Raw genomic sequence first — 27,591 nt, 5'->3', positions numbered from 1 at the left:
TCCAGCTGTGAGCAGGAGGGCAACTGCAGGCCCCGGGGCCCCTTCTCCCACCCCACCCCCAGCTTCCAGTCAGAGAAAAGAGGCGGGAAGGAGGGTTTGTAAACAGTCACGCTGTTGGCACAGCCCTGGGTGACAGAGCATCAGTAGTCTCACTGGGCCCATAGCCTGGCCAGCCCCTGGAGCGGGCCGGAGGAAGCGGAAGATTCCCTGGGATTTCACTGAGGGGCTGGGGTGGGGATGCAGATGAGAGAGGTGGTCCTGGCACAGGCTTGACAGCGGAGAGACCTGAAGCCTCACCAGCGACCATGATGCCTGGACTGGCTGGGCCTGGGAGGCTTCTCCCAGCAGTCACCTAGTGCCCCCTGCCTGCCCTCCCCAGGGCAGCCTGACTCCCGCCACCCACGGGTCACTCAGACCCACCCCTCTGATGCCTTCCCTGGTCCCACTAGATGCCTTCAGGCTCTCCTCCACAACTCTGACTGCCAGGCCGCCGGTCCACATCCTTCCGGTCGCATTTCTCAGGCCATGATCCAGCTGGCTGGCAGGCCTTCCACTCCCCAGCTGAGCAGGGCAGTCCTGGTCCCCTCCCTCCTTCCGCCGGCGGACCTCCGTTAATGCCGCCAGTGGTCAGGTCCACCCTTGAAGGGCAGCTGCCCTTGGTGCTCAGGGCTGTGCTCCTGGCCTGCTGCTTGAGATGCTTGGAGGGAAAAATACTTCTACCCAGAACCACGGCGCCCACAGCGACCATACCGACCCCCCACCACACACTCTGCCGCTTCGGGGTAGACGCAGGGGCAGAAACACACAGAGAACACGTGCGCACAGCACACGCCTCCCACGCATCCACCGGACAGCATTGCAGATGGGTCACCCCAGGCACCCGCCCCACGATCCTCTCCACCCTCGGACCCCGGCGCACGCACCAGGTGCGCGCCCTGGGTGGAGGGGCCTCCCTGGCTCCGGCCGGACAATGCTCGCCTACAGATCGGGGTCCTCGTGGCTGCACACGACGCCGGCATCCTCCTGGTGGCCGCAGTTGTGCGAGCCCAGGCCGGCGTGCGCACACTCCAGCAGGTTGCGCTCGCTGCCCGTGCAGCGCACGTCGTCCAGCAGGATGGGCAGCCCGCGGCCCTCGCCGAACTCGGCGCGCTTGGCGGCCCGCGCAGCGTACAGGAAGCCTAGCTGGCGGCACACGACGGCCGCCGCCTTGGTGTCCCAGGCGTCATCGCACACGGTGCCCCAGCGTCCCCCCGCGAACACCTCCACGCGCCCGCGGCCGGGGCTGAGGCCCGCCGGCCGCACCAGGCGCACTGCGCCGTTCGAGGGCTCGGGATCGGCTGTGCCGGGCCGTCCCCGCCGCCGCCCGCTGCCCCGACGGCGCCCGGGCCGCGGGGTGGGCCGTGAGGGCCGTGGGGTGGGCGCTGGCGGAGCGGCTGTGGGGCGGCTGCGGCGGGGAGCCTTGGTGGGCCGTGGGATGCTCTCTGTTCTCCGGATGAACTCTGCACAGAGAAAGAGCCTGCGGTCAGAGGGACCCCAGCCGCCCCAGCCCACCCTAGTCCTCCACCCTGGAAAGCAGACCCCAGGGAAAGGGGTCCTGGTTCTGCCCTCTGCTCAGACCCTGAGAATGAGGTCCCCAACAGCGCTTCTGGGGTCACCCTGACCCCACAGATGCCAATCTGGAGCTGGGGCTAGGCGCTTCTCCGGTCATTCTGCAAAGCCCTGCTGCTGCCCTCACTGCCCAGCCCGCCCTTCCCCCACCTCTGGACCGCACCATCCTCCCCACCCAGGCTCAACCCGCATCAGCTCCAGGCCCTTCCCGGCCCGCCCCCACCCCCTTCAACTCCTCCTGGCTCTGGGTCCCGGAGGCGCCCCGCACAACTTCTCCCATGGGTCTTGGGACACTAAATGACTTCTCTGTCTGCCCCAGCTGGGACACGGCCTGGTCTGACTTCTCCTATAGCCTCAGCATCCAGCACAGAGCCGGGACCTCACAGAAGAGCAGAAACTACTGCATGAGTGAGTGGGAAAGGGCCAAGGTTTGAAACCAACTGCGGCTAGAATTACCTCCCACCCCGGAACACCCAGCTCACCCCTTCCCCCAAACTCCTTCTCCTTCTTCAGGGCCAGGTACCCCCACTGCCCTGCTGCCTAGTCCCCCTCTTCCTGCCCCACCTCCAGTGTGCCAGCTGGAGACCTTCTGGGCACACTCAGCCCACTAAAATATTTCCTTTGGCCCACAGGGTGGTTTTTAAAATTGTGAACTAGTTGCCAATATTTTCCAAATCAGAAGGTTGTATAATAACAACCCAAGAAGGCAGGGACCATATCTGCTTGCTCAGCGTTAAAGCCCCAGACTGAAGCACATACATGTGCTGGATGGATGCAAGCATGCATATCCTGACTGTTTCAAGAACTGGAAGATCTGACAACACAGGGTCTGTCTCCGTTCCCACCCAGCTTGAGCCCACGGGAACAGCCCTTCCTCAGGGCATACCCTCTTCAGAGGGCCCTAGATCCCACGGGCGGTCATTGTGGCCTTGCCTGGCCCCTCCGGAGGATTGGCACCCCTTCCTTCCCCACAAAGCTTGTCAAAAACAGAACCAGCTTATAGCAGACCTGGCCCAAACGTCCCCTCCCCTAGGTGCCCTTGTGCTGAGAATAACTCTTCCCACTCTCGCTCACATATAGATCGACCTCCGTTCTCTGCCCCTCCCTAGAACTCTGAGTGAGCCTTGCCTGGGACCCACTATTTCGCCACATGGGTTCTGACACTTGCAGCCCCTCTGAGCTGCCTTCTGTGGCCTGGGACTGACGCACACCAGGGGAAGGGAGTTTCAGCAGTTCCACGCCCTCTGAGTGTCTGCTGTGAACCAGGCACTGTGCTGGGCCCAGTGAGGGAGCCGAGGAAGGGCATCCAGACCCAGCTAGGAGCATGCACATCTGGGGGGTGGGAGGGGCAAGTGTGGGCTGTGGAAACCCCCTCTGTGTCTCCCGCTGGCAGGCACTTACTTTCTTTGGGCACGAAGTGGATGAGGCGGCTCCTGACCTTCACCCGGGAGGGCTGGATCTGACACTTGCCCGGTGGTGCCCGTCTGCCAACACACAGGACATCCCGTCATGAGTCACCCCACCCCCCTGGGAGCTCACCCTGAGTGTGTCCTTCCGGTATCACCCACCCCCTGCAGCCATGCATGAAGGGGAAGGGCAGGTATGCGTTCAGGCCTGGGCCAGTGTGGACTGTAACAAGGGTGGCCATTCATGGAGCAGCACCCAGGTGGCTCAGTGGCAAAGAATCCGCCTGCAGTGCAGGAGACCTGGGTTCGATCCCTGGGTTGGAAAGATCCCCTGGAGAAGGGAAAGGCTACCCACTCCAGTATTCTGGCCTAGAGAATTCCATGGACTGTATAGTCCAGGGGGTCGCAAAGAGTCAGACACGGCTGAGAGACTTTCACTTTCACTTTCACCCAGGCGGCTCAGTGGTAAAGAATCTGCCTGCCACTGCAGGAGACTCCAGAGACAGAGGTTCGATCCCTGGGTCGGGAAGATCCCCTGGAGAAGGAAATGGCAACCCACTCTAGTATTCTTGACTGGAGAAGCCCTGGACGGAGGAGCCTGGCGGGCTAAGAGAGTCGGACCCAACAGCACACTCCTGCTGCACACACCTCCCAGACCCCAAGAGCCCAACCCCAGGACAGGAACACCCCTGAACAGCCTGCTGAACACCCACTCAAGCCTCTGCCTGAAGTGCACAAGGGCCCCAGCGACCACTGCTAACTCAGGGCATGAAGCGTGCTTGGGATGAGATCAAGCGCCCCACTCCTCCTCCCCAGCCTGCCAGGTCTGACTCCTGTAGCTGCCACAGTAGCCCCATCCCTGCATCTTATCCTGGCCCCCATCCCCCACAGCCTTTGAGGAGGGTCTCTCTCTGTCCCTGTGATTCTGAGATTTCTGGTGATACAGAATCAAAGGGAAAGGTTAAGTTGATCTGAAGAATAAAGCGGGGAGAGCGGGAGAGCCTCGGGGCTGGCAGCAGAGCTGAGGGAACTGGGGGCCTTGGAGTGCCAGGTTGGAGAGCGCCAGGAGAGAAAAGAGCCTGAGAAGGGTTGCCAGGGCTCTGAATTGGGTCTCCTTGGACATCTTGGAGGGGCACAAGGAAGGAATGGAATCCCATTTTAATGAGCTTCTGGCCGTTGATCTGTGAGTCTTTGAATGGGACCGACCCTATTCTGGGACCAGCCCACGTGGGTCCAAGACTTCAATGGGTTCCAGGAGCACGAGGGGAAAGCCCAAAGGCTGAAGCAGCCACGTGACCCCAGTGGCTTTCAAACAGCCCCGGCAGAAGGGAGAAAGCGAGGGAGGACGTGGGACGTGGGACGTTCCCCCCCGCCCCCCAAGGCTGAAACACAGCCTGGTTCACATCCTTCTCCAAGCTGCAGAAAGGGTGGTTTTTCCGGCTGCTCTGAGCTCCAGATAATAGCCACACGCGTCAGACCGACCCAGCTGAGTTTTGTTCCTTAAGGAAATTACGTAAAAAAATTTTTTGTTTTGCCAAAGGGAAGGAGATGCACCCAGTAAAATCCCACAGTGGCTATGTTTGGGCAGAGGACCCCCGCCCTACCCCCTCCACTTCCCATTTCTTCATTTTCCAAATGTTCTGGAATGCGGCCCCTGTGCCGTATGTTGTGGGTACAAAAACTTAACGTGGATTCCAAAAGAGAAAAGTGCAAGGGATGAGAAGGGTCAGAGACGGTGCGGGAAAGGGGCGTCTAGCCTCTTGCCTGCTCCTCTGACCCATGAGACCTTGAGCAGAGATCCCTAAGCCTCAGGTCCCTCTGTTGTAGGCGGGTCATGAGCCCAGAGAGCTGCAAGGGACGCAGGGTCGATCCCTGGGTTGGGAAGATCCCCTGGAGGAGGGAATAGCTACCCTTCCCAGGTGGCGCTAGTGGTAAAGAATCCTCCTGCCAATGCAGGAGATGCAAGAGACGCAGATTTGGTCCCTGGGTCAGGAAGATCCCCTGGAGGAGGTAATGGCAACCCGCTCCAGTATTCTTGCCTGAAAAATCCCATGGACAGAGGAGCCTGGCGGGCTACAGTCCATGGGGTCACAAAGTCTCGGACACGACTGAAAAGACTAATCTTGCATGCGTGAGCCCAGAAGGACGCTGTACAGACTAAAGGAGTTGGTGGGTCTCAGGCAGCATCTGGCATGAATTAGGTGATATTTCCTTAGAGAAGCGTTTTTCCCCTCCAAATTGGAAATAACCTAAATGTCCAAGGGATGGATAAGGCAGTCACGGCACAGTGACTCAACAGAAAATTATGCAGCCATCAAAAACGAGCCTTCTGAGGGTGATGTTGCAAACTGGAAATGTTTAAGCAAAATAAGGACAGACCGACAAAGAAAAATGCAAAGTCTGCCCGTGTTCCTCCAGAACGACAGCAGTCCAAACGGGGCCAAGACCTCAGAGAAGGGAAAGAAGCAAGCACTTCTGTTTTTCTTGATAGTTATGTCAATAATGAAGAGCTCTGTGCTTTCAACAAAACAGTGCGGTAAACGAGGAATGTCTGAGAGACGGTCATAGACCAGAGAAAGCTAACAAGACACAGTAGCTAAATACAACGTGGAGTTCTGGGTGGAATTCCAAAGCAAAGGACATGAGGGAAAAACCAGAGGAATCCTTTTTTTTAAAGTATGGAGGTACCTGACTTTTTAAAAAGCGTGGCATTTAACGAATAGTAAAGTACCAGTATCGGTTCATTAGCTGTGATAGTGTCCATTGCTCAGCTGTGTCTGACTCCTTCGGACCCCATCGATTGTAACCCACCAGGGTGCTCTGTCCACGGAATTCTCTAGGCAAGAATACTGGAGTGGGTTGCCAGTCCCTTCTCTAGGAGATCTTCCTGACCAGGGAATGGAACCTGGTTCTCCTGCATTGCAGGAAGACTCTTTACCACCTGAGCCACAAGGGAAGTCCTTAATCCTGACAAATGCACCACGATAACAGGGAATACTGGTCGGTGGCTATACGGGAAAATGTGCTGTCGTGGCAACTTGTCTGTAAAACAAAAACTGGTAAAATTTTTTAAAGAATTTTTAAAAATGTGATGGTGGGGTCCATGGTTATCAGCCCCCGTTGGTATCTTTGGCACCTTTCTAAGGATGGAAGTATGTGTGCTGAGTTGCTTCAGTTGTGTCTGACTGTTTGCAGCCCCAGGGACTGTAGCCCGCCAGGCTCCTCTGTCCATGGAATTTTTCAGGCCAGAATACTGGAGTGGGTTGCCATGCCCTCCTCCAGGGGATCTTCCTGACCCAGGGATTGAACCCACATCTCTGGCGTATCCTGTGTTGGCAGGTGTGTGTGTGTGTGTGTGTGTGTGTGTGTTTTACCAATAGCACCACCTATGAATACAGCAGGACTTCGAGGCTGGCAGAGAGGTTCTGAATCTTAGATCTGCCCTTACCAGCAGTATGAGCTTAGCTAGTCACTTCCCCTCTCTGGGCCTCAGTTTTCTCTTCTGAAAAATGGGGATGTCAATCACACCCACCTTAGGATGCAGTAGAGAGGGGAAGTGCGGTAACGGAGGGGAGTGCTCCTGGTAGACAGAAGGGGCTCAGGCCTTCTGGGGGCGGGATGGGCGGGAGGTGGGCACTCACCTGGAAGGGTCGATCACCTTGTAGACCACCCCACGCGCCACAGTGGCACTTGGCGTGCCTGTTGACATGAAGTACAGCTCCCCTGGAACAAGACGCAAAGCAAAGGGTGAGACTGTTGCCTGGAACACCATCTGGGCCAGCCCTACGCCCCCACCTCAGGCTCTGGGGCACACCCCAACCTCAGTGAGCCAGGAGGGGAGATGCTCCAGGTCAGCGTACCTCTCCAGTCCCTAGAACGGGGAAATGAGGCTGAGAAAGGCATCCAGACGCACCCTGGGGTCTCTGCAGCACAGCCTCCCGGGGTGCTGGCCACTCTGCCTGCACCCAGCCTGGCTCTGACCTCTGCTCATGCCTCCTTCCTGGTGACCCCAGGGACCCCACTCCTGGTCCCTGCCTGGTCTCATGCCCAGCACACACACCTCTGAGCACCAGCGGGGGGTCCATAGCCCAGCTCCCCATCGACTGCTTACTGGTGACCAGCTTCCGCATTCCCCCACAGGCTTGCCTCATAGGGCTGTTGTGAGGATAACAAGAGCGTGGGGTACCTGCTCCATCAGTGAGAACTATTACTGCCGTTGTTGTTATTGTCACGGGCACCCGCGGCCCAGGCCCTGCCTGGCCCCTGGGGACAGGGACCCCCTTCTCTCCATGGAGCAGCAGGCACCTCCCAGACCAGTAGCAGGGCCAGAAGAGCACAAGCCTGGGGAGTCTCCGGTGTGAATCCTGGCCCTGGCACTTGGCCCCACGTGAGCTCCCGCGGCTCTGGGACAGGCCCTCCAGCCTCAGTTTGTAGAAGTGGACTTACGAGCACCTGGACCATGGATGCTTTCAGGGGAATTGAGTTCTCTGCTCTCTCCTCACCTGTATGCCACCCCCTGGCCCTTGCAGCCACAGGTACAAATGTCCAAAAAGGAGGTTTCATTATTATCAATGTACAGATGAGAAAATAGAGGCTCAGAGAGGTCAAGTGACTTGCCCAAAGTCACACAGCCGGTGAATGGTTAAGCAGGCCCTGAACTCAGAAACATCTCCTGCCCCCAAGCCCACGCTGATATAGGACATATGGTAGCTGGGAGGCCTAGACACAAGCCACATGTGGCTCAGTGTGATGGTTCAGCCGTGCTAATACCGCCCATCCTTATAAGAGGCAGCAAAGAGCTCTCCCAAGGATCAGGGCAGGGGTGGATTCCCCAAAGAGAGGCTGGGACAGGCAGTGAGATGGGAGCTTGAAGGAAAGCATGACCCTGGTGACTGGTGCTGTCATGGAGGGCTACATGATGGTGGTGTCTGAGAATCACGGCCCAAGAAACCTGGAGAATTCTTGAAGGGGAAGACGCTTGAGAGGTGACCTGTGTAACTAGGGTAGAGCCAGCTATCGGGGAACTGGGGGCTGGGGAGGGCAGGATGCTGAGTAGTCAATGCCCTCTGACTTCTCCCTCCAGGAGCCCCAGCCCTACCGTGGTGGGGGTGGTGGGGTGGAATAGGCCCACGAGGTGGATGTACCCTGTGGGAGGGAGCAGGGTTCCAGCAAGCTGGTCCCTGCTGGAGAGTCCACAGGCACAGCCGTGAACTTGAGCCATCACTTCTGGTCTCTGCGCGCCTTTCTGGAGAGAGGCCTTGGGGGCAGCCTGGCTCCTCCCTGGCTGGGCAGCCTTCCTTGAACCTACACTCCAGGCCCTGGAGGAACTTGGGGTCCCCGCACATGCTGCCCCCTTGGCCTGGATGCACTTCTCCATCGACTGCCTTTGCCTGACAGAGCTCCAGCTTGAGACCCTCCTCTGGGAGGCCTTGGGGGGCCAGGCTGTGTCCAGTGCCCCACCCCCCATCCCAAGGCTGGGCAGGAAAAGCCAGCCTCAGTTCCCCCATCTGTAAAGTGGCAGCACTGGACTGGGCGCACTCTAAGGCCCCATCCAGCCTAATCTGTGGGAAGCCATGGTCCCCCAACCCCATGTGCAGCCAGGGATCCCTGATGGCACTGCTAAGCTCTGCCCAGGGCCAAGCCATCCCCCTGGTCTCTGCAGTGTGGACTGTCCCTGGAGGACACTGGGCCAGCAGAGGTCCTTGTTGTGCAATTTACAAGTGTCAGAAGAGCAAGCCGAGAGGCAGAGGCTGCAGGGAGCTGGGGCAGTTTGCAGGCCTCAGCTCCCCGGGCCTCTATGACTTCAGGGGCTGCCTGCCTGTGCTCACCGGCAGACTGTCCCTCAGCCCGTCTGTCTTTGAGGGGCCTCCTCCTGGCCCTCGGTGTCACTCAGAAGGGCCCCCCCTGGGCCTGCCTCTGGGTCTGGGCTCTGTGGGAGGTGCACCGGGAAAGGGCACCCCCCCTTCCAAAACATGTTAACCCCCTACTGACCAAAATAAAAGGCTTTCAAGGGCCCAGTGGGCTTGGGGAGGGCGGTGGGGGCTGGGACTGCCCTGTGAAAACTTAGATTCTGACGAGTGTCGGTTCAACAAAGGTTTCCCAGACTCAGGCCCGGGGGCTCTGGGCACTGGGCCCTGCGGGGGCACACCTCTCGAAAGGCCCTCGGGAGGGTGTTGCCTAGTAACCTGGCCAAGCATCCACCGGGCCCCTGTGGGGGCCCCTCGGCTTTTGTCCAGGGACAATCCGGGGCCAAGGACAAAGGCGGGATCCAGCCCCCAGAGTCCTTCTTCCTCTCCCCTCCCCCTCTGCTCCTGGCATTGAAAACACAAGCGCCTGAACAGGGGACCCACTAACAGGCAGGAAAGCAGTGCCTACCACTCTCCGAGGACAATGCGGCTTCACTCATAGGCCCCAGTGCATTTCCCATCAGGAATCCAGGGTGCTGGGGGTCCCCAGGGAGGCACTCTCCCGCCACTTGCCTGCCTTTTCACCATCACACCCCTTCCTGGCCCCATAACCTCCCTGGACTCTTACCTGTCGGGTCACGTGATCCCTCCCAGTAACTCTGCCCGTGGTGGGAGTGGGGGACCACTGCTCCCATTTTCCAGATGAGGAAATGGAAGCTCAGACAGGTGAGAACTGATACCCAGGCAAGGCTCAAGACCTCTGAACATGTCACCCTCCAGCCTGAAGGTGACTCAGGCCTGAGACGTCATCCCGGGAATCCCAGGCCAGAAGCACCTAGGCGTGGGGGGTCAGTGCCAGGCAGGGGCAGCCCGGATGGAAGGGCCTCAGGAGCGCTCACCAGCCTCATCCTCGGCGAAGGAGATGATGTGTGGGTAGTAGTTGTTGATGAGGCCTGGGAACGCGCAGGTCTGGCCTCGGCCCATGCAGATCTCGCTGTACTGCCACTGGCCTGTCTCTGGGTTCTCCCGAAGGGACATCAGACGCCTGCAAAGGAGGATGGGCTGAGGGGTCCTGCCTGGCAGGGTGCCTGGGGGAAGCCCACCCACCAACCCACCCATCCACTCATCTGTTAGCCATGCAACCAGGACTGCACATAATGTGCAGGGTCCAGTGCCAAATGAGCGTGCAAGGACCCTTGTTCAAAATGTACTAAAAGTTTCAAGACAGTGAGAGCAGATGGTTAAACTGAGCGTGGGCCCTTCTGAGCACATCTGTGCAAGTGCACAGACCCCACATCCGGGAAGCCTGCCCTGTGTGCAGTCTTTACTGAGCACCGGCTGTTGGGTCAGCCAAAAAGTTTGTTTGGGTGTTTCTGTTAGATGTACGGAAAAGCCCGAGCAAACTGTTTGGCTAACCCAGTACACGGCAGGAGAAGCATGTGTGCTGAGTCACTCAGCGGTGTCCGACTCTGTGACCCCACGGACTGTAGGCCGCCAGGCTCCTCTGTCCATGGGATTCTCCAGGCAAGAATACTGGAGTGGGTTGTCATGCCCTCCTCCATGGGATCTTCCCAACCCAGAGATCCAACCCAGCTCTCCCACATTGCAGGCAGATTCTTTACCGCCTGAGCCATCAGGGAAGCCCAAGAGAAGCACATGGGTGAACAAGACCAACTTGGTTTCAGCCTCCTCCGTTCAGTTCCAATCACTGACCAGAAGGAGGCAGTCAGGAGCCAACTTCCAGTTCAGAAGCCTCCAAGGCTGCGTAGACTTGGGAGCTGCCTCCACTTGGGAGCATGAAATGGAGAATCTAGGTTTTTTTGTGTTTTGTTTTTGATGTGGACCATTTTAAAAGCAGTCATTGGATTTGTTGTGATATTGCTTCTGTTGTTTATGTTTTGGTGTTTTGGGGCCGCAAGGCACATGGGATCTCAGCTCCCCACCAGGGATGAATCCACGGCCCCTGCAGTGGAAGGCGAAGTCTTCACCACTGGACTACCAGGGAATTCCCAGAGTGGAGAATTTGGCATCTCCAGAATATGCTGATTTTGTCCCTACTTCCTTCTACGCTTGTTAGTTGCCTATGGATACTTTCAGGCCCTGCTCGGTTGCCCTGCCTCCTAGAAGCCCTCCTGACTGCTCCTGTGCTGGGCTTCCCCAGAGAGCATGTGAGACTCACACCTGACTTGGGTGTAAGGTGTTCTTCAACTTTGTTGCTCTAGCCTTGGCATGAAGCCTGACCCAGCAGAGGAGCTTGGCAAGTGCCAGCAAAATTCACTGAATTTCTATGTTCAGGTGACTTGGACATTTCTGGGGTGGGGGTGGGGGGCGTAGCAGAAGAGTAAAAGGAGAATCGGGGTAAAAAGAGAGGTTTCATCTAGACCCATTTTCCAGGTAGGATAACTGAGTCCAGAAGGAGATTCTCCAAGCTGGGAGAAGGACCCAGCAAACCAGAGGCCCAGGTCAACGTTCTCTGTCAGCTCCAGCTATAGACAAATGGCCACAAACCCACCCCAGTTCAGCAGCCTGCAAGAGGTAAGAATTCTGCCAGCCTCAGGCTTCCTTACTTCCTCTCTGAACAGAGACCCTGTTCAATTGCCCTTATGTGGAGAGGCTAGGGTGCGAATAATTAAGAACTGGTGATCCAGTGGTTAGGATTCCACACTTCCACTACAGGAGACCTGGTTTTGATCCCTGGTTGGGGAAATAAGATTTTTCAAGCTGCATGGGAGTGAGAGGGGAGTGTCTTGCTCAGTCATGTCCAACTCTTTGCAACCTCATGGACTGTAGCCCGCCAGGCTCCTCTGTCCATGGGATTCTCCAGGCAAGAATACTGGAGTGGGTTGCCATTTCCTTCTCCAGGGGATCTTCCCAACCCAGGGATGGAACCTGGGTCTCCTGCGTTGCAGGCAGACGCTTTATCCTCTGCGCCACCAGGAAAGCCCTCAAGCTGCATGGTGCAACCAAAAAAAAAAAAGAATTCATTTCACACGAGGCTGGGAAGGTCCTGAGGTCACTAACAGATCCTTCCATTTTATTAATAAAACAAAACAACAACAAATCAACCAGAAATTGGGCATTCTAGATTCTAGTCACACAGCTAATAAGCGCACCAGGTCGGACACAGGTCATCTCAGCTACATTTTAAAACATCATGCCAGGTGTGTGGCTTCCCTGGGCCTCTTTGGGCCTCAGTTTTCCCCTCTGTACAATGGGAGAAACAGGTGGTCATGAGGTAAGCTCCCCCGGGGAAAGTCTGACCCACGTCAGACTTGGCAGGTATGGTCTTGAACCCTCTCTGAAACCTGTTTGGGATGTGATTTACCACACCCCTCTTTTCCCCTAACACAGCAACCCCTCTCTGGGGGCTCAGTGGGTGGAGGCAGCAAGGCTCCATGGGGCCCAGTGGGCTGACCTCAGCTGGATCCCCAGGTCCCCTCTCTCCAGCACGGTGACCACTCTGAACAGGTGGCACAGGTCCTGGCTTCCAGGAGACGGATGACCCAGAGCGGTCAAAGGTGGTATTCGGGTTCCCCGACCTTTCACCTCTGCGGTCCCTGACCCTCAGAACTGCTGTCGGGTCACTTACCCGCTCATGAAGTCTCCGAAAATGTAGAGGCCGTTCAGGTTGGGGTACTCGCAGCCCCGGTACACGTAGCCCCCAGTCACCGACTTGCCCAGTTTGTGCGGGTAGGCGAAAATCGGCAGCACGTCATCTGCAGAGTGAGGAGTCGCTGGGTGAGCCTGCGGGGGAGCCCCCTGGAGGCTCCGCGGGTGGTCCTGAGTCCTGCCCGGCCAAGGGGTGGGAGGTCCCTAGGAGGGCCCCAGAGAGTCAACGAGAAAGGATGATGCTAAAAGCTTGTATGGTACGGAGAGGGCAAGGATTTGCTGGGCAGGAAGTGATTTGGGGAGGGCGGCGGGGGAGCCGTTCCGGAGAGAAGGGCAAGCGAGGGAAGTCCCTGGTGGGCGCGCGGCTGGCTACAGCGCGCATCCCGATGGGGGGGGGGGCGGATGTTGTACCAGGATTGGGGGTCCCCAGTGGCGCGGGCGGTAGGTGAGGTTAGGGGGCCACCGAGGGAGGCGTGGGCGCACAGCCATGGAGTGAGGGGTGGCAGATCTGGGGAGGGGGTCCCCGGGGGCGCGGAGCGGGGTGGGGTGGGGCGGTCACCGAGGGAGGCGTTGGCGCACAGCTTGCGGTCATAGCACTCGTAGCCCTCGCGGGCGCGCCAGCCATAGTTGCGGCCGCGCTCCACCAGATCCACCTCCTCGAACTTGTTCTGGCCCACGTCGCCGCAGAAGAGGCGCCCGCGGTCCGCGCCCGTCGCCGGGTCGCCGCGGTCGAAGGAGCAGCGCCACATGTTGCGCACCCCGAAGGCGTAGACCTCCGGCCGCGCGGTGGGGTCGCCCACGAATGGGTTGTCGGGCGGGATGCGGTAGAGCGGGCCGCGCTCGTTGCGGTCCACGTCGATGCGAAGCACCTTGCCCAGCAGCGCGGATCTGCGGGAGAAAGCACCGACTGGGGCGGGGCTGGGGCTCGGGGTAGCGGGGCCTGGAGCCCAAGGCCGCCCCGTGCAAGGCAAGTTGGCTCTGGGGCCAGAGACCCCAAGTTCAAGTCCTCAGCAGCCATGCACCGGCTGGGTAACCCCAATCATTCAATTTGACGTTATCAGACACCTTACCATGTGCCAGGCTCCATCCTAAGCATTTGACTTACCTACCATCTGTTGCTTCGTTTCATCTTCACAGCAAATCTTTTAGGTTATGTTGTCCTTTAGTCACTAAGTCATGCCCAGCTCTTCCAACTCTCTGGACTGTAGCCCACCAGGCTCCTCTGTCCATGGGATTTCCCAGGCAAGAATACTGGAGTGGGTTGCCATTTCCTTCTCCAGGGGATCTTCCCAACCCAGGGATCGAACCCAGTCTCCTGCACTGGCAGGCGGGTTCTTTACCCACTGAGCCACCAGGGAAGCCCCAGTCTTGTAGGTTAGTGGGTGCTGTTGTGCCATTTATTTCACAGACGGGGCAGCTGAGCTCAGAGAGGCCATGGAGCACCCCTGCTTGCCTCACCCCTCATAGACCGTAGGGCTGAGATCCAGCCTAGGTAGCCTGGCTGCAGAAACCCAAGCTCTTCACCGCACTTTCTGACCTCCCCAGGCCTTGAGGTTCTCTGCTGTAATGTTAGATGGTCCCTCTGTTTCTTTGCAGGACTGTGCTACAGGGTGAAAATGATACTAGAAAAATAATGCCTATTTACAGCTTACTTTCAGCACCTAGCACAGCAACAGGCATGCAGTAGGTGCTCATTATGTGTTTGGTGAGTGAATGAATGAATAACTGCAATCAAAGTCAAGTGCACCATTTAAGAGTACAAGGGAGGGCAGGGAGACGGGAGAGAACGTGGCAGATGTTAGCAGGAAGTGGGAGGTGGGGTTCTTGCCCTCTCTCACACACGCGCCCAAGGCCATCGCAGCAGGTCAGAGGGCCAAACACGCCTCCGAAGCAGTTCAGCTCACCCCACACTCCACACACACCATCCTGAACTCAGGCTCTGAAAGGGGAACAACTTGCCAGTCTCCCAGGCAGCTCTGGACTGGGAAGTGAGGTCCCTTCAGGGTGCCTGGCAACATCAGCTTCTGGGGTCTGGGAGCAAGACCTCAGCAGGTTGCCTCCAGAGCCACACGGAACAGGGCGCAGCTGCAGCCTGGACCTCCACGCAGCCACTGGGGTGAGCAGCTTCTGGGGCTCATTCATTGCAGGACAAAAGTCACACACGATGGAATCTGTGACGTGCTTAAAGATGTCCAGAGGGGAACACACCCTCTTCATCTGTGGCTTTTTCTTACAGTATTTATTTATTTCTTTGGCCGTGTTGGGTCTTAGGTGAGGCGTGTGAGATCTTTAGTTCGGGCATGGGAACTCCTGGTTTTGGCATGTGGGATCTAATTCCTTGACCAGGGATTGAGCTGCACTGGGGCAGAGTCTTAACTGCTGGACCACCAGGGAAGTCCCTTCATCTGTGAGTTTTTGATGCGCTTACTGCAAGGTTTTCCCTTAGCATTTGGGTGCACTCCCTTTGGGCTGCTTCTTAAGGCAGGACTGGCTGCTCTGCCCATTTGATGCAACTGTGTACCCCACATCCTCACAGAGCATCAGCACCCAAGCATTTCTGTCATCACTAAAGACACCACACAAGTGTCCTCTTTCATGATAAAACGCCCCCCCCCGACCCCCACCCCAGTAGCTGCCCCACAGTTAATCCCCTATTGTGGACTTCTAGGTTCTGCTCCAGTGAGTTCCTCTCACACTCTCCAGCCTCCTCTGCACCAAGCTTCGGATTACTCCCCAGAGCCCACACACCACGCTCCAGGCTTTGATATGTAAGTGGGCAAAACTCATAGCAGCAAAATAATGTTTTAAGTCTTGTCCAATTATCCACAAATCCTTAATTTCTATTTTCTCAACTTCATCTCTAAATACATCCCAAACAGGAGAAAACTGCAGTGATTCTTACGCTGTCACATATGAAAGCACAAGTCACAAACTGGGAACACTTTAATTACTGTAATCAGCATCATATGCGCTATTTTTACTCTCTGGGCTGAGGAAGGTTTTGTGATTTGGGCTGAGAGAATGGAGGAGGCTGCCCTGAGACTCCTGGGTTTCCTCGTCTATACTCTTGAGACTGTGTCTGTATGTGCGTCTGTGTAAAGGAAGGGAATGGTGGCAGGCCATCTTCTCAAGCCCAGAATTGAGGAACTGAGAGCAAGACTCTGCTTCAATTTCGGGGTCATCTCGGGTGACCCTTGGGGTAGAAAACCCACATGCTCATCCATACAGCCCTGCTCCAGCCAGCTCACACTCCCTATTTGGTCTGGGAAGCACCCTTTTCCTTCCTCTGGCTCCAGCAGGGCTGGGCGGACTTCAGAGAAAAATCTCATCTTCCCAGAGGCTCTGTGATGCTACCTTTCAGGTACCCATCATCTTTATTCCTCATAACAAGCCTCCCCATGGAGATGATCATTATTGCTTTCTAACTGATCAGAGAAAGGCACTGGGTTCCCCAGCTGGCTAGCTGCAGGCTGAGCTGGGACCCAAAGCCATTTCTATTGCCCTAGTTTCATGGCTGAGGAAGTCATTCCCCCTCCAGGAGAGTACATAAACCAATCCACCCACCAACCAAATCAGAACATACTTGTTTTGGGCGTTTCCAAACTTCCCAAAGGGGTCTCCAGCCATCCCGCCATCTCCGGTAAAGATGTAGAGGTACCCATCATCCCCAAAGAGCAGCTGGCCTCCATTATGGTTCGAGGCTGGTTCTTCAATTTCCAGGATTATCCTAAAAGAAGATAAGCCACCCCCCACAAAAACAAACAAACAAACAAATCTCAGCCAGAAACACAAAACAAGATCACAGCAATAAAGCCTCCTCTGTCTTAGATGCCATTTCATAGTTGGAAAGACTTTCCATATCCTTTATAGGAGGTGATTTTTATAAGGATCTGGCAGGCTAGGAAGGGATAATTCACATCACTGTGCCAGTGAGATCCAAGAGGCTCAGAGAGGTTGAGCAACCTGCCCAAGGTCACACAGCCCATAGACAGCAGAGCTGGGTCAGGAACTCAGGACTTCTGGTTCTGGTTAAGCGCTTTTTCCACTGCTCCCCCACAACTAGCCCCTGCCTGTTATGATCAAGTGAAACCGTTGACCCAATCACTGGCACGACTGGTTTCTTCATCATCATAGCTACCCACACACCAGCCACTTAAGCTGAGCACTTGTGACACAGTCTCTCATTTGTTATGGTTGTGACTTCTAGGGAGGCGGGCTGCAGGGTGTGGACTGTGCTCAGCTCCACTCACTTCTCAGTGACCTCCTTTACTGCCAGGGCGGGAATCTTCCACCACACTGCCAGTCAGCTAGCCTCCAGTTAGGGCTTGCCAGGAGAGGGTGTCAGGCAAGGGGAAGGGAGGACCCCATGGCCCTGGTCTCTGGCACTGCCTCTGGAAGCAATGGTTGCAGGGAAGGCGACAGCGGCTGGTGAATGTGGACCCCTGGCTTTCTGCCCAGACATCTGGGTACCAGGAGCGGCAAAACCCAGCAGCACCAAGACTCTTTGCCTTTTGTTCCCCTCGCTTCTCACAAGAACTCATCTCTAGGGACCTTGACCCTCTCCTTTTCCTTCTCCAGCCCTCCCAATATTAGCCAACTCCCTGTATTAAATTCCCTTTGACCAAAATGCTTAGGTTTTCTGGGATTGGCGACTGACTGGCCAATCCTTTATTAATGCAGATAAGAAACCTGAGATACATAAATGTCAGGTACCTTGAACCCAGGACTTTCGACCTTCAGAACCAAGACCAGAGGCCTTTCTATTGTGAGATCAACATACATGACATGGGGAGCCACACACAATCCCTAAACCAGGTCCGCCCACGGAAAGGACAGCCCAGACTGTTGGACATCCAGCCCTGAGAAAAGAGACTGACCGCTGACTCAGGCAAGGATGACCATTCATTGCTGGCTCCGCCCTGAGCCAGCCATGCCTACTCTTCCCCTGCAAGAGTCAGGTTCTAGGCTGGTACTGTGAGGTCCCCAGAGGGGTCCTTGCTGAACCCCAATTCTGAAATATGTTCATCTGTATATCTTGTGTTCCACCTTCAGTCTTCATTAGGAATCCATTTTTTAAAGTCATCATTGAAGACACATTCATCGTATCTCTGTCTCCCCTCTGTGAGAGTCACATGACAAACTTGGCCTCTCTTGGAGAATCAGTTGTGTGGCCTCATATAAGATAATGAGAATTATGCTTTCTCTTTTTGCCCTGGCTTCCAGGAAGCTCACAGGCAAAATCTATTAATACATGAGATTCTCACATTAGTCAGTTTGATTCCTTCTTTTTGTACTTTCAATGTCTAGAGTTTATAATTTTATCGAATGCATGATGTCCTGTTATTTGCTTATTTGTCCTCAGATGAGCCCGGGTCCTCCTCTTACCTGCTCTCTACTTCAGAAGGCCAGCTCCTGCAAACTACATTTCCCATGCTCCTCAGCTAACTGGCCTCCAGCTAGGTTTAGCCAAGGGAAGCATTGGCAGGAGACTGGAGTTGTGGGGAGAAAGTGAAAGTGTTAGTCGCTCAGTCACGTCTGACTCCTTGCGACTCCATGGCCTGTAGCTGGCCAGGTTCCTGTTTGTGGGATTCTCCAGGCAAGAATAGTGGAGTAGGGTGCCATTCCCTTCTCCAGCAGATCTTCCCAACCCAGGGATGGGAACCCTGGTCTCCTGAATTGCAGGCAGATACTTTACCAGCTCCTACAAACTACACTTCCCATGTTCCTCAGCTAACTGACCTCCAGCTAGGTTCAGCCAAGGAAAGCACTGTCAGGAGGTGAGATGGGGGGTGGGGGGAGATTCAGGGGTATTTCTCCCTCTCTCTCTCTGCTTCAGGCAGTGTCTTGGCAGTAGTTGCACCTCTTCCCTGGCTCCAGCTGCCCCCACCCAGACCCACCATGGTTCCAGCTTCTACCCAGCGGCCCCAGCTCAGGGGCCCCAGGAACCCTGCCTCTCACAGTCCAAGAGGTGAAGTCATCTCCCTTCAGTTGCTGAACTCGGGGTTGCCTCCCTTCTCCCCCTATCTCCCCCTCCCCCATTTCTCATTCATCATTTCCAACACCTGAGGAACTAATTCCCAGTATCAAATTCTGCCTATTTGGATTACCTGGCACAGGACTTATTTTCCTCTTGGAGACAGATTATGTATGCCCTTCACACCAGGCTAGGTCAAAAATTGTTCCTCGCTCAGTGGTGTCTAACTATGTGGACACGACTAACCCAGTGGACTGTAGCCCCCGCAGGCTCCTTTTGTCCATGGAATTCTTCCAGGCAAAAATACTTCTCCAGGGGACCTTCCCCGACCCGGACATCAAACTAGGGTCTCCTGCATGGCAGGATGGCAGATTTTTTATGCTCTGAGCCGCCAGGGAAACCCTGTCACACCTGTTTTCAAAACAGCTGGAGCATAACTAATACCCAAAAAGCAGGCTGGGTATTGGGAGGAGAAGAAGCCTGGAGGCAAAGAACGGATAAACATGCAGTTGGGAGGGTGGCAAGGAGCAATTTGCCTGGGGGTGGAGTGTGGAGGTGACAAGCAGGAGGTGGGGGCCAGCCAGGTGAGAATGGTCCCTTGCGGCCAGAGCTGGGCAGGTGGGAGCAGTGGATTGGGCCTGGGAGGGAAGCAGACAGATCAGAGTTCCAGCTCTGACACTTCCTAGCTGTGTGACCTAGCAGTCCCCTCACCTCTCTGAGCCGCCACTTCCTCATCTGTAAAATGGGGCTGTATGAAAACCAAATGAAACGAATCTACAGCACCTGATCCAGGAGCTGGACTCAAGTCCCCGTGACGTCTGTTTGGCAACTGCCTCTCCCCTGAACTCCTAGGGGACTCAGCCCCCTTACTGGGTGTGACAGTCAAAATATTTCACACCTCTCGGGGCGCAGCGCAGATCCAACGGACCATTGCTGGTGCGCAGCCTTGCCAGATCTCAGCCCCGCCCCCTCCCGGCCTGGGCTCCCGGGGGAACCACCTCTCGGAGTCGTGGTCCACAGCGTTGACGTCATCCTCCGAGACCCTGAACTCGCTGATGCGGATCCACTCGTCAAAGCCGACGCCCACCGAGTAGTAGACGTAGAGCTTGCCGTTGTGCCGGAAGCTGGGGTGGAAGGCCAGGCCCAGGAAACCCCGCTCGTCGCCCTCCCAGGGCGAGGTGAGCACGGCGCGGCTGATGTTCAGGAAGGGCTTCTCCAGCCGCGAGCGGTCGGGCAGGTAGACCCACACCAGCCCCAGCTGCTCGGCCACGAAGAAGCGGTGGGTGCCGTCCCGGGCGTGGACCATGGCCACGGGGTTGCGAAGCCCGTTGGCCACCTCCTCCAGGCACAGCTGCAGGCAGCCCTCGGCGTCAGCCACCACGCGGCCCAGGTTGGAGTTGAGGTTCTCGTTGACCAGCAGGCGCGGGAAGCAGTAGTCGGTGTCGTCCAGGGACAGAGAGCGGCAGAGCTTGGCGCGGTTGCCCTCCAGGGCCCAGAGCTCGCGGTCTGGAGACAGGTGCCGGAAGAGGCCCCGGCACGTCTGCCACATGTCCAGGCAGTAGTCCTCGCAGAGCCCGGGCACCGTCCGCAGGGGCGTGGACGGGTCCTCTGCGTCGTAAAGGTGGGCCGCGTAGGGCGAGCATTCCTGCAGAGACAGGCACGCGCAGGGATGCTCTGGGGTGGGTTTACCAGCCGTGTGACCGCGGGCGGTTCACCCCATCTCCTAGAGCCTCAGTCTGCTGATCTGTAAAATGGGAAGACGCCATCTGTCCGTTCCACCCACTGTCTCAACTACAGCTCCAGGGGCCCTGCATCTCCTCACCTTCCTCCCTTCTCTTGCCTTGATGCTTCTGTTAGAATAACCACACTATGACTACTCCTGCTACTAACAACATCAGGAGTTATTCTTAAGCACCTACTGTCTGCCAGAAAGGATCTGAGGCATTTTAATACATTTTTTCTTTAATTTACTTATTTTTAAAAAATATGTATGTATTTGGCTGCCCCAGGTCTTAGTTTCAGCCCTCGAGATCTTCAGCTGTAGTAGGTGACAGGGCTTCCCTGGTGGCTCAGATGGTAGAGAATCTGCCTGCAGGCGACCAGGGTTTGATCCCTGGGTCAGGAGGATCCCCTGGAGAAGGAAATGGCTACCCACTCCAGTACTATTGCCTGAAGAATTCTATGGACAGAAGAGCCTGGCGGGTTATAGACCATGAGGTCCCAAAGAGTTGGACACAACTGAGTGATTAATACATGTGAACTTTTGCAGCATGTGGGATCCACTTCCCTGACCAGGGATCGAACCCGTGGCCTTCTGCATTGGGCGTGCAGAGACTTAGCTACTAGACCACCAGGGAAGTTCCACTTTCTGTCTTAATATGCTGCCTCCACCCTATACCTCCATGATTCACTCCACTTTTTTCTAGATCCCTACTCAAGGGGCACCTCCAGGAAGGTCTTCACTGACCACCCATCCATCACCCCCATTTCCTCCTGACCTCTGTTTTGGCTTAAAACAGAAAACAAAAAAAATCAAACACTGTAACATTCCCTGATAATGTAATAAAAATCAATGGGTTTACTTTATTGTCTGCCTTCCGCGGAACCTAAATTCCACGAGGGCAGGAATTTTGCCTGCGTTGGTCCCTGTCGTATCCCGGAGCCCGAGATGGTGTCTGGCATACAGGAGGCCCACGGTGAATACCTAGGCACCATGCTGGACACTGACTCACCCTGGTCAGCCATCGTGTAATCCCCACAAGAGCCCACAACGGGGGAGGGGGGGCTCCCTCCTGCACATGGGGAGACCGAGGTGTGGGCCCCCAGTGACACTCAGCACCATTCGGTGAGCATGGAGGATGTGGGTTTGGTCTCAGGTGGACCCCATCCCCCAGCACCGGGGAAGTGATGCACGTACGCATAGGAGTACCTTGATTACACTCCTGCCCGCACTTCCTCTATCCCCCTGGCCACCAGGACCTGCCTCCTCCTTCCCTCTGACCTTGGGTTTGGCCCCTCCAGGCAGGGCCCTGAGCCTATCCCCTGCGGCCAGACCCCGGATTCTCCGTGAGATGAATCAGACCCGCTCCTCCCCTGCTCCCCCTCCCCTCCAGGACCTCTTCAGATCCTCCTGACCTCACTGGCCCCTTTTCCGGCTCTGCTGGGCTGTGACTCCACGGGGCAAAACCCAACAGCTATGGCTCCCTCCTCTACCTCCCCCCCAGGGGCTTCCCCACTAATGAGACACTTGGGATCCCACTCAGCGCCTGCTTGGGCAGGATCTGGAAGGCAGGGGAGTTAAGGCCCGATGTGGCAAACCTTGGGCCCCTGGGAGAGGAAGCTGATGGATAGATTGTCACTCCTGCTGGCAGGGTCCGCTCACCCTAAGAAGGGAAAAAAACCCATGAACTCTGGCCCAGGTTCTGCTTTCTGAGAACCCACGTGGTGACCAGGCCTCTCCCAGATCCGGAACCCACCATCTGAGAGCTGAAAGCCCCCCCCCAACCCCCTGCCCCCCAGAGCAAAGGTCTCAGCATCCCAGGCCCTCTAAGGACGTCCCTCAGCTAGAACCTCTGACCGAGCCCCCACCCCCCATCCCTCGCCCTCACCGTGAGCTCACCAGGCCAGGGCCTGCGGGTCTGAGTCAGCCCCGGGCCCCTGGAGGCCTCCAGGGATGCTTGTCCCCCAGTAGGGGAGGCACAGACAGGCCCACGCGGCCGGCTCCCAGGAAGGGCCCAGCTGGGCTCCCACCAGAGGTCCCCAGGGGCCGTGGGTGGCAGGCTGCCCTCTTGGCTGGGTCCTCAGGCTCCTGGCCAGAGGCCACACCCTCCTTTTACACGGCTGTGGCTTTTGGTCACACCGTTGGCCGGTCCTCCTGGCCTGTCTCCTGCTACCGTGGGGCTGCGGGCCACTTAGTGACGTGCTTGTGGTCTGGTGAGCACCGTCCTGGGCCCAGACAGGGAGGCTGTGTTCCATGTGTTCCAGACGGCCCGGCTCTGGCCTCTGTGCCGTGCCCCTTCTCTCACGCTTCCCCCGGAGGCCCCGTGAGTCCCGCCAGCAGCCGTGGGTGGATCAGGGAGGGTCTGTGCGCACACACAGCTCATTTCTGCTTTGCGAGGTAGGGTCATGGTGATTCCTACTAGATATGAGAAGCTGAGGCTCCAAGAAGGCCGCATGCCAAGAAATGGCCAAGCCACGGCTCAGACCCGGGTCTCATGACACCTAGACCAGGGCTCTTTTCAGATTACTCACCGGAATTTCATTCAACAAGTGCTTACTGCGTTCAGACTCCAAGCCAGGCACTGTCCTCAGCTCCAGAGACAGTGGGCAGCAAAACAGACCTCTGCAAGCGAATCTGAGTGCCCTTCACGCATCAGAACCCAACCCACGGGACTTCCCTGGTGGTCCAGTGGCTAAGACTCCACACTCCCAATGCAGGGGCCCAGGTTCCATCCCTGCTCAGGAAACTACATCCCCCATGTGACAGCTGAGTTCTCATGCCACAACTAAAACTCCTGTATGCCACAGCTAAGACCTGGCACAGCCAAATAAATAAATAGCAAAAAAAAAAAAAGAGCAACTAGCCTCATAGTGGTCAGTGGGGGGAGGCAGCAGAAAACCCATGGAAAACCAGCCCAGTGTCCCATTGCTCAGCTGTCTGTGCCTTTCAGCACAGGGACAACCAGCCTGCCCACGTTACTGCCCAGGATTGCCTCTGTGCGGTTGCTGACACTCATGGCCCTCAGCCCAGAGTCCCGAAGGCTTCTTATGTCTGTCATCTACTCTTTAGGAAGACTGAGTCTTTTTTTTTTTTTTTGGTTGTGCCACGTGGCTAGTTCCTTGACCAGGAATCAAACTCTCAGCAGTGAAATCACAGAGCCCTAACCACTGGACCACCAGGGAATTCCCCAGGAAGACTGAGTCTTTGTACACAATATTCACTTGTAGGACATTCCCTCCTTGCCCACTTCGGCATCTGGCAAACTCTTATGCATGCCGCAAAGCCCGACTCAATAGCCTTCGCTTACACCTCTGTTCCCTGACTCCCCTGTGGATGCTCCTACAGTTCTCTGCCCACGTCTCAGACACAGTGTTCACCTAGCTGTAATTCTGTAGCTTGCGGCATGAGCTCTGTCTCTGCTGTCACCTCCCCATGGTTCAGGTGGTCTGCGTGACTAGGACTTGGTTATCTCTGTGTGTCTGTCCACCCGCTAGGCTGTGGGATCCTTCAGGGCAGGGACTCCAGGGCCCAGCACATGGTGAGGCTTCAAGAAGGCCGGCAACATGGCCAAGTGATTAAGAGAGGGGTTCTGGAGTCAGAGCACACAGGAGACCGATCTATCATTTCCCGAGTGACCCTGGGCAAGTCCCTTAACCTGTCTGTGCCTATGTCCCCGTCTACAAAAGGGAAGCAATTACCACGAGAAATAAACTGAAACATAGAGCTATTGGGAGAAATACACGGAAGCGATACATGTGTTTTCTGAGTAAGTGCTCAAACAATACCAACTATCGAGAGGCAACTCAGTGCTCCCTCCTCCAGGAAGGCTTCCCTGACCTTTTCAGGGCGAGCTCTGCCTCCATGGTGACCCTTGGGGAGCCTTTGGCCCATTCTGATAAGTGTCTCTGTGTCTCCTGAATTGAACAAGGAGACTTTTGAGAACTGGGTTTGTGACTGGCCAACCGCCCCTAGGCCCAGCACCCAGCACAGGGCCAACTCCTGACAGGCTCCAAAGCACTGTCTGCCCAGCGGCTGAGCCTGCAGAGCGCCTTGTGCACAGACATCTATCAGAAACCAGGCTTTGATGGCCTGGGGCACTTAGAGGCCATCGCAGTCACATGGAAGTTTGTGGCATAGACTGGCTCTCATCAACCTGGGACCTGAGTTACCACATGTCACAAGCTGTCTCTTCTCCTTCCTACGACATCAGATGGACCAGGGCAAAGCCTCAGGAAAGAGTCTGAAGGGGCCAGGAGGGACTACTGCCCTCTGGCTAGGTAGCCATCACGGGCATCTGGAGGAGTCTTGGGTGTCAGACGGGCACATGTTCTGGGGGGACTGTGGGCGCAGCCATGGTTTTATGGTCTCTTTCGCCATCGGGAGTCCAGGCAGATGCGAGGGCCTGAATTCCATCACTGACTGAGACTTGTAAACAAGGCACCTCGGCCCCCTCCCCTGGTGGCAATCAGGAGGTGCTGAGTCCAGACGGCCTTGGCTTGCTGGGAACACTGTCCCTGGTCCAGCGCTCTCCCTCCCTCCCACGAGGCCCTCCAGGGAAACCATGATCCAGCCTCCGCTGCACTCTCCAAGCTCGTTCCAGACATGAGGTCACTCCCAAGACGCTTGGGGTGAGATGCTAGCAGCCATTCTACCACAGCTTGCTCAAGGCCAGGCCTTGCTGGGATGGTTCCCAAGGACAGAGGGGAGCCTCCTGCCAGGGGGAGGGTAGTGAGACTGGCCCTTCCCTTCTTCCTCCGCAGACCTGCCTACCTTCAGTGCCCCGCTGAGCCTGGCACATAGTAAATGCTCAATTAAAACAAAAAGGCAAAAATACACGGAATGAACCCATGAACTGTTCTACGTGACTGACATGGGAAGACTACAGAATCTGGTCCTCCGGGGCGCCCAGATTGGTGAGGGAGGTGGACACTTGACTGCATCATTCTTGCTCCCCTGAGATGCACAGCGTGGGGGTTCTGGGGGGTCCACCAAAAGAGAGAGGCCTCACAGCCCCTCTTATTTCTTGCTCAGACGATGGCTCAGTCACATGGCCAATGAGTGTGGCCCGAGCGTCACCGTGGCCGCTTCCGGGTCGTATGATCACCAGGCCAGTTCCTGCCTCTCCGGGCCTTCCCTGAATCAGCCTCTGGGCTCCACTCAGTCCCTGCTTGGGGCTGGGCAGCCACTGGGGACCAAGGAGGCCCTAGAGAAATCCAGGCAGAATGGCTCACTGAGCTCTGAGTGTGTGTCATTCAGTCTTCATGGCAAGTGGGGGTGGGGGGGAGGGCGGGGAAGCTTTAGACCTCCCCCAGTGTAAACATTGATGCAACTGAAGTGGAGGGATGACCTGTCCAGGGCTGCAAGGCCAGGAAGTGGCAGAGCCAGGATCAGACCCTAGTACGTCTGAATCCAAGCCAGCCTCGGTTGGCCCCACCCCTCCCACCAGCACCTGCCTCTGATGGCAGAGGGCTAGGACTCTGCTGTGCAGACTGGATCCCTCCACCCACGGGTCCTCCCACTCTCCCGGGGCTGGGCCTGGGCCAGCCTTCAGACTTCTCAGCCTTGACCCAATACCCGCCAGGGGTTGGGGTCATCAGGCACTCTGGAGTCAGGACAATGAACAACCGAGGCCCAATCTGGTGTGAGGAGAAGCCGGGGTGCAGCTCTCAGAGGAGGGACGGGGGCCAAGAGGCTTTACCACAGGGATGTCTTGGGTGGTCTCCGAGGATGAGAGAGCCCACGCTGGGTGGGAGCGCCATCCCAGGGAGAGGGCACAGCATGAACCTAGGGGGTCTGGAGCCATCTGGCACATCTCACTACCGGCGTCACCCAGGGTAGGAGCCCCAGTGGGTGTCAGGGTCCCGCAGTCCGGAGCGGCCCTCAGAGCACTCCTTCAGGTTGGGGGGAAAAGCCCTCATTGGGAGCAGGGTTCCCCAAACCCCTCGACAAACCCAAGCCCAGCGCGATGATCATGCCCTCTGCAGGGGTCAGTGGGCGCCCACCTCCTCCCAGGGGCAACGAAAGGCAGCTCGGAGCAGGACAAAAGCTTCCCATCCTGGAGCTTGGACAAGGGTAGGGCTCTCCGGGGCTGGAGCTCTGGGGGAATCTCGAGGCGGTGCCAGGGCAGAAGAGCCCCCCAGACTCGGAGGGAGCAATGATTTCATCAGGAGGAGAAACCGAGACCCAGAGAAAACCTAAGTCACAAAGTTAGTGATGGCAAAGCCCACAGCCATCCGAGGATGCCCGACTCCCCGCCCCCTGCCAAATGACCCCCACCCGGGGGCCTCTGGTTCCGAAGCCCGATGCCCAGTCTCGATCCTTCTCGCCTAGTAGAGTTGCCACCGCCGCCACCCTCGCATCTGGGACCGAGGCCCCGCGCGCGCGCCCTCCCGCCGCGCGCCCCGCACGGCCCGCGTGCCCTCTCACCTGGCACAGCAGGTCGAGCGCGTAGCCGGCGCACTCGGCCCACATCGCGGCGTCCACGCGCGCCGCCACGGCCCCGAAGCGCCGGGCCAGCGCCGCGTCCTGCTCGGGAGTGCAGCAGCCGAAGGCCGAGTACTGGGAGCAGAAGCGCAGCGGCTGCGGCGGCCGGAAGGGCGGCCTGAAGTCCAGGCACTGCGGGTGCGCCGCGGCCCCGAGCGCCCGAAGCGCCAGCAGCGCCATCAGCGCCCCGGCCCCGGCCCCGGCCCCGGCCCGCCGGCCCGCCATGCCGCTGCCCCGCTCCGCCCCGGCCCGGCCGGCGGAGGAAGAGGCGGAGGGAGGCACCCCCGGCCCAGTGCGGCCCGCGAGTAGCCTCCGGCCGCGCCCTGAGCGCCCGCCTCCCGCCCCGCCAGCAGCCTCCCGGGACGCCCGCCCCGCACAGCCTCGGGCTGGGAGACCTGGAGACCTCCCGTCCTAGGAGGTCACCTCTGGCCCCGGACTGAGCGCAGAGGGGCGCGGTGCACAAGTCGGCGCAACCTCCTGGATCGGGAGTCTTTCCGATTACCGTGGCGGTGACCTGGCCTCCAGGCGCCGGGTGCGGACTGTGTTTCCCGTTTCAATCTGGGATGCAGCTGTCTCCCCTCGGGGTTTTTAGCCCAGGAGGTGCGGGAGACTCTGACTGGGCCAGGGGAGGGACACCATGGGGCCCATGGTGGAAATTCTCACAAAATCACTTAAAATGGGAGCACAGTCATGTAAAGGGGTGGTGGCGCTGCCCTGGGACTCACAAGGTGGGGAGGGAGGTTGGGGCCGCCTCCAGAGTCCCCCGTGGATGCCCGCTCCAGGCTTCTTCGCCTTCTCCCCTCCTGGGCAGCAGACTCCAGACAGCCTGGCACTGTAGGGCCTCCTCCCTCCCGCTCCTGCCTGGGTGAACCTCCAGCTGCCTAC

At 57.4% G+C, this 27,591-nt stretch overlaps 1 protein-coding gene across 1 annotated transcript; it reads right to left on the bottom strand.

Annotated features, from left to right (window-relative positions):
• Positions 1-90: 90 nt before the first annotated feature.
• HHIPL1 (HHIP like 1) lies at positions 91-27,023 on the bottom strand. The gene is made up of 9 exons (XM_069559734.1): positions 26,650-27,023; positions 19,502-20,148; positions 16,113-16,256; positions 13,089-13,417; positions 12,510-12,636; positions 9,820-9,965; positions 6,656-6,737; positions 3,010-3,092; positions 91-1,499 (listed from the first exon to the last, which is right to left on the bottom strand). The coding sequence occupies exons 1-9, from the start codon at positions 26,929-26,931 to the stop codon at positions 979-981; spliced, it is 2,361 nt and encodes a 786-aa protein (XP_069415835.1). The 5' UTR covers positions 26,932-27,023; the 3' UTR covers positions 91-978.
• Positions 27,024-27,591: the final 568 nt, after the last annotated feature.

This window comes from Ovis canadensis, chromosome 18, assembly GCF_042477335.2.
Source record: "Ovis canadensis isolate MfBH-ARS-UI-01 breed Bighorn chromosome 18, ARS-UI_OviCan_v2, whole genome shotgun sequence".
Lineage (NCBI taxonomy): Eukaryota > Metazoa > Chordata > Mammalia > Artiodactyla > Bovidae > Ovis > Ovis canadensis.
This window is presented reverse-complemented; position numbering and strand designations above follow the sequence as displayed.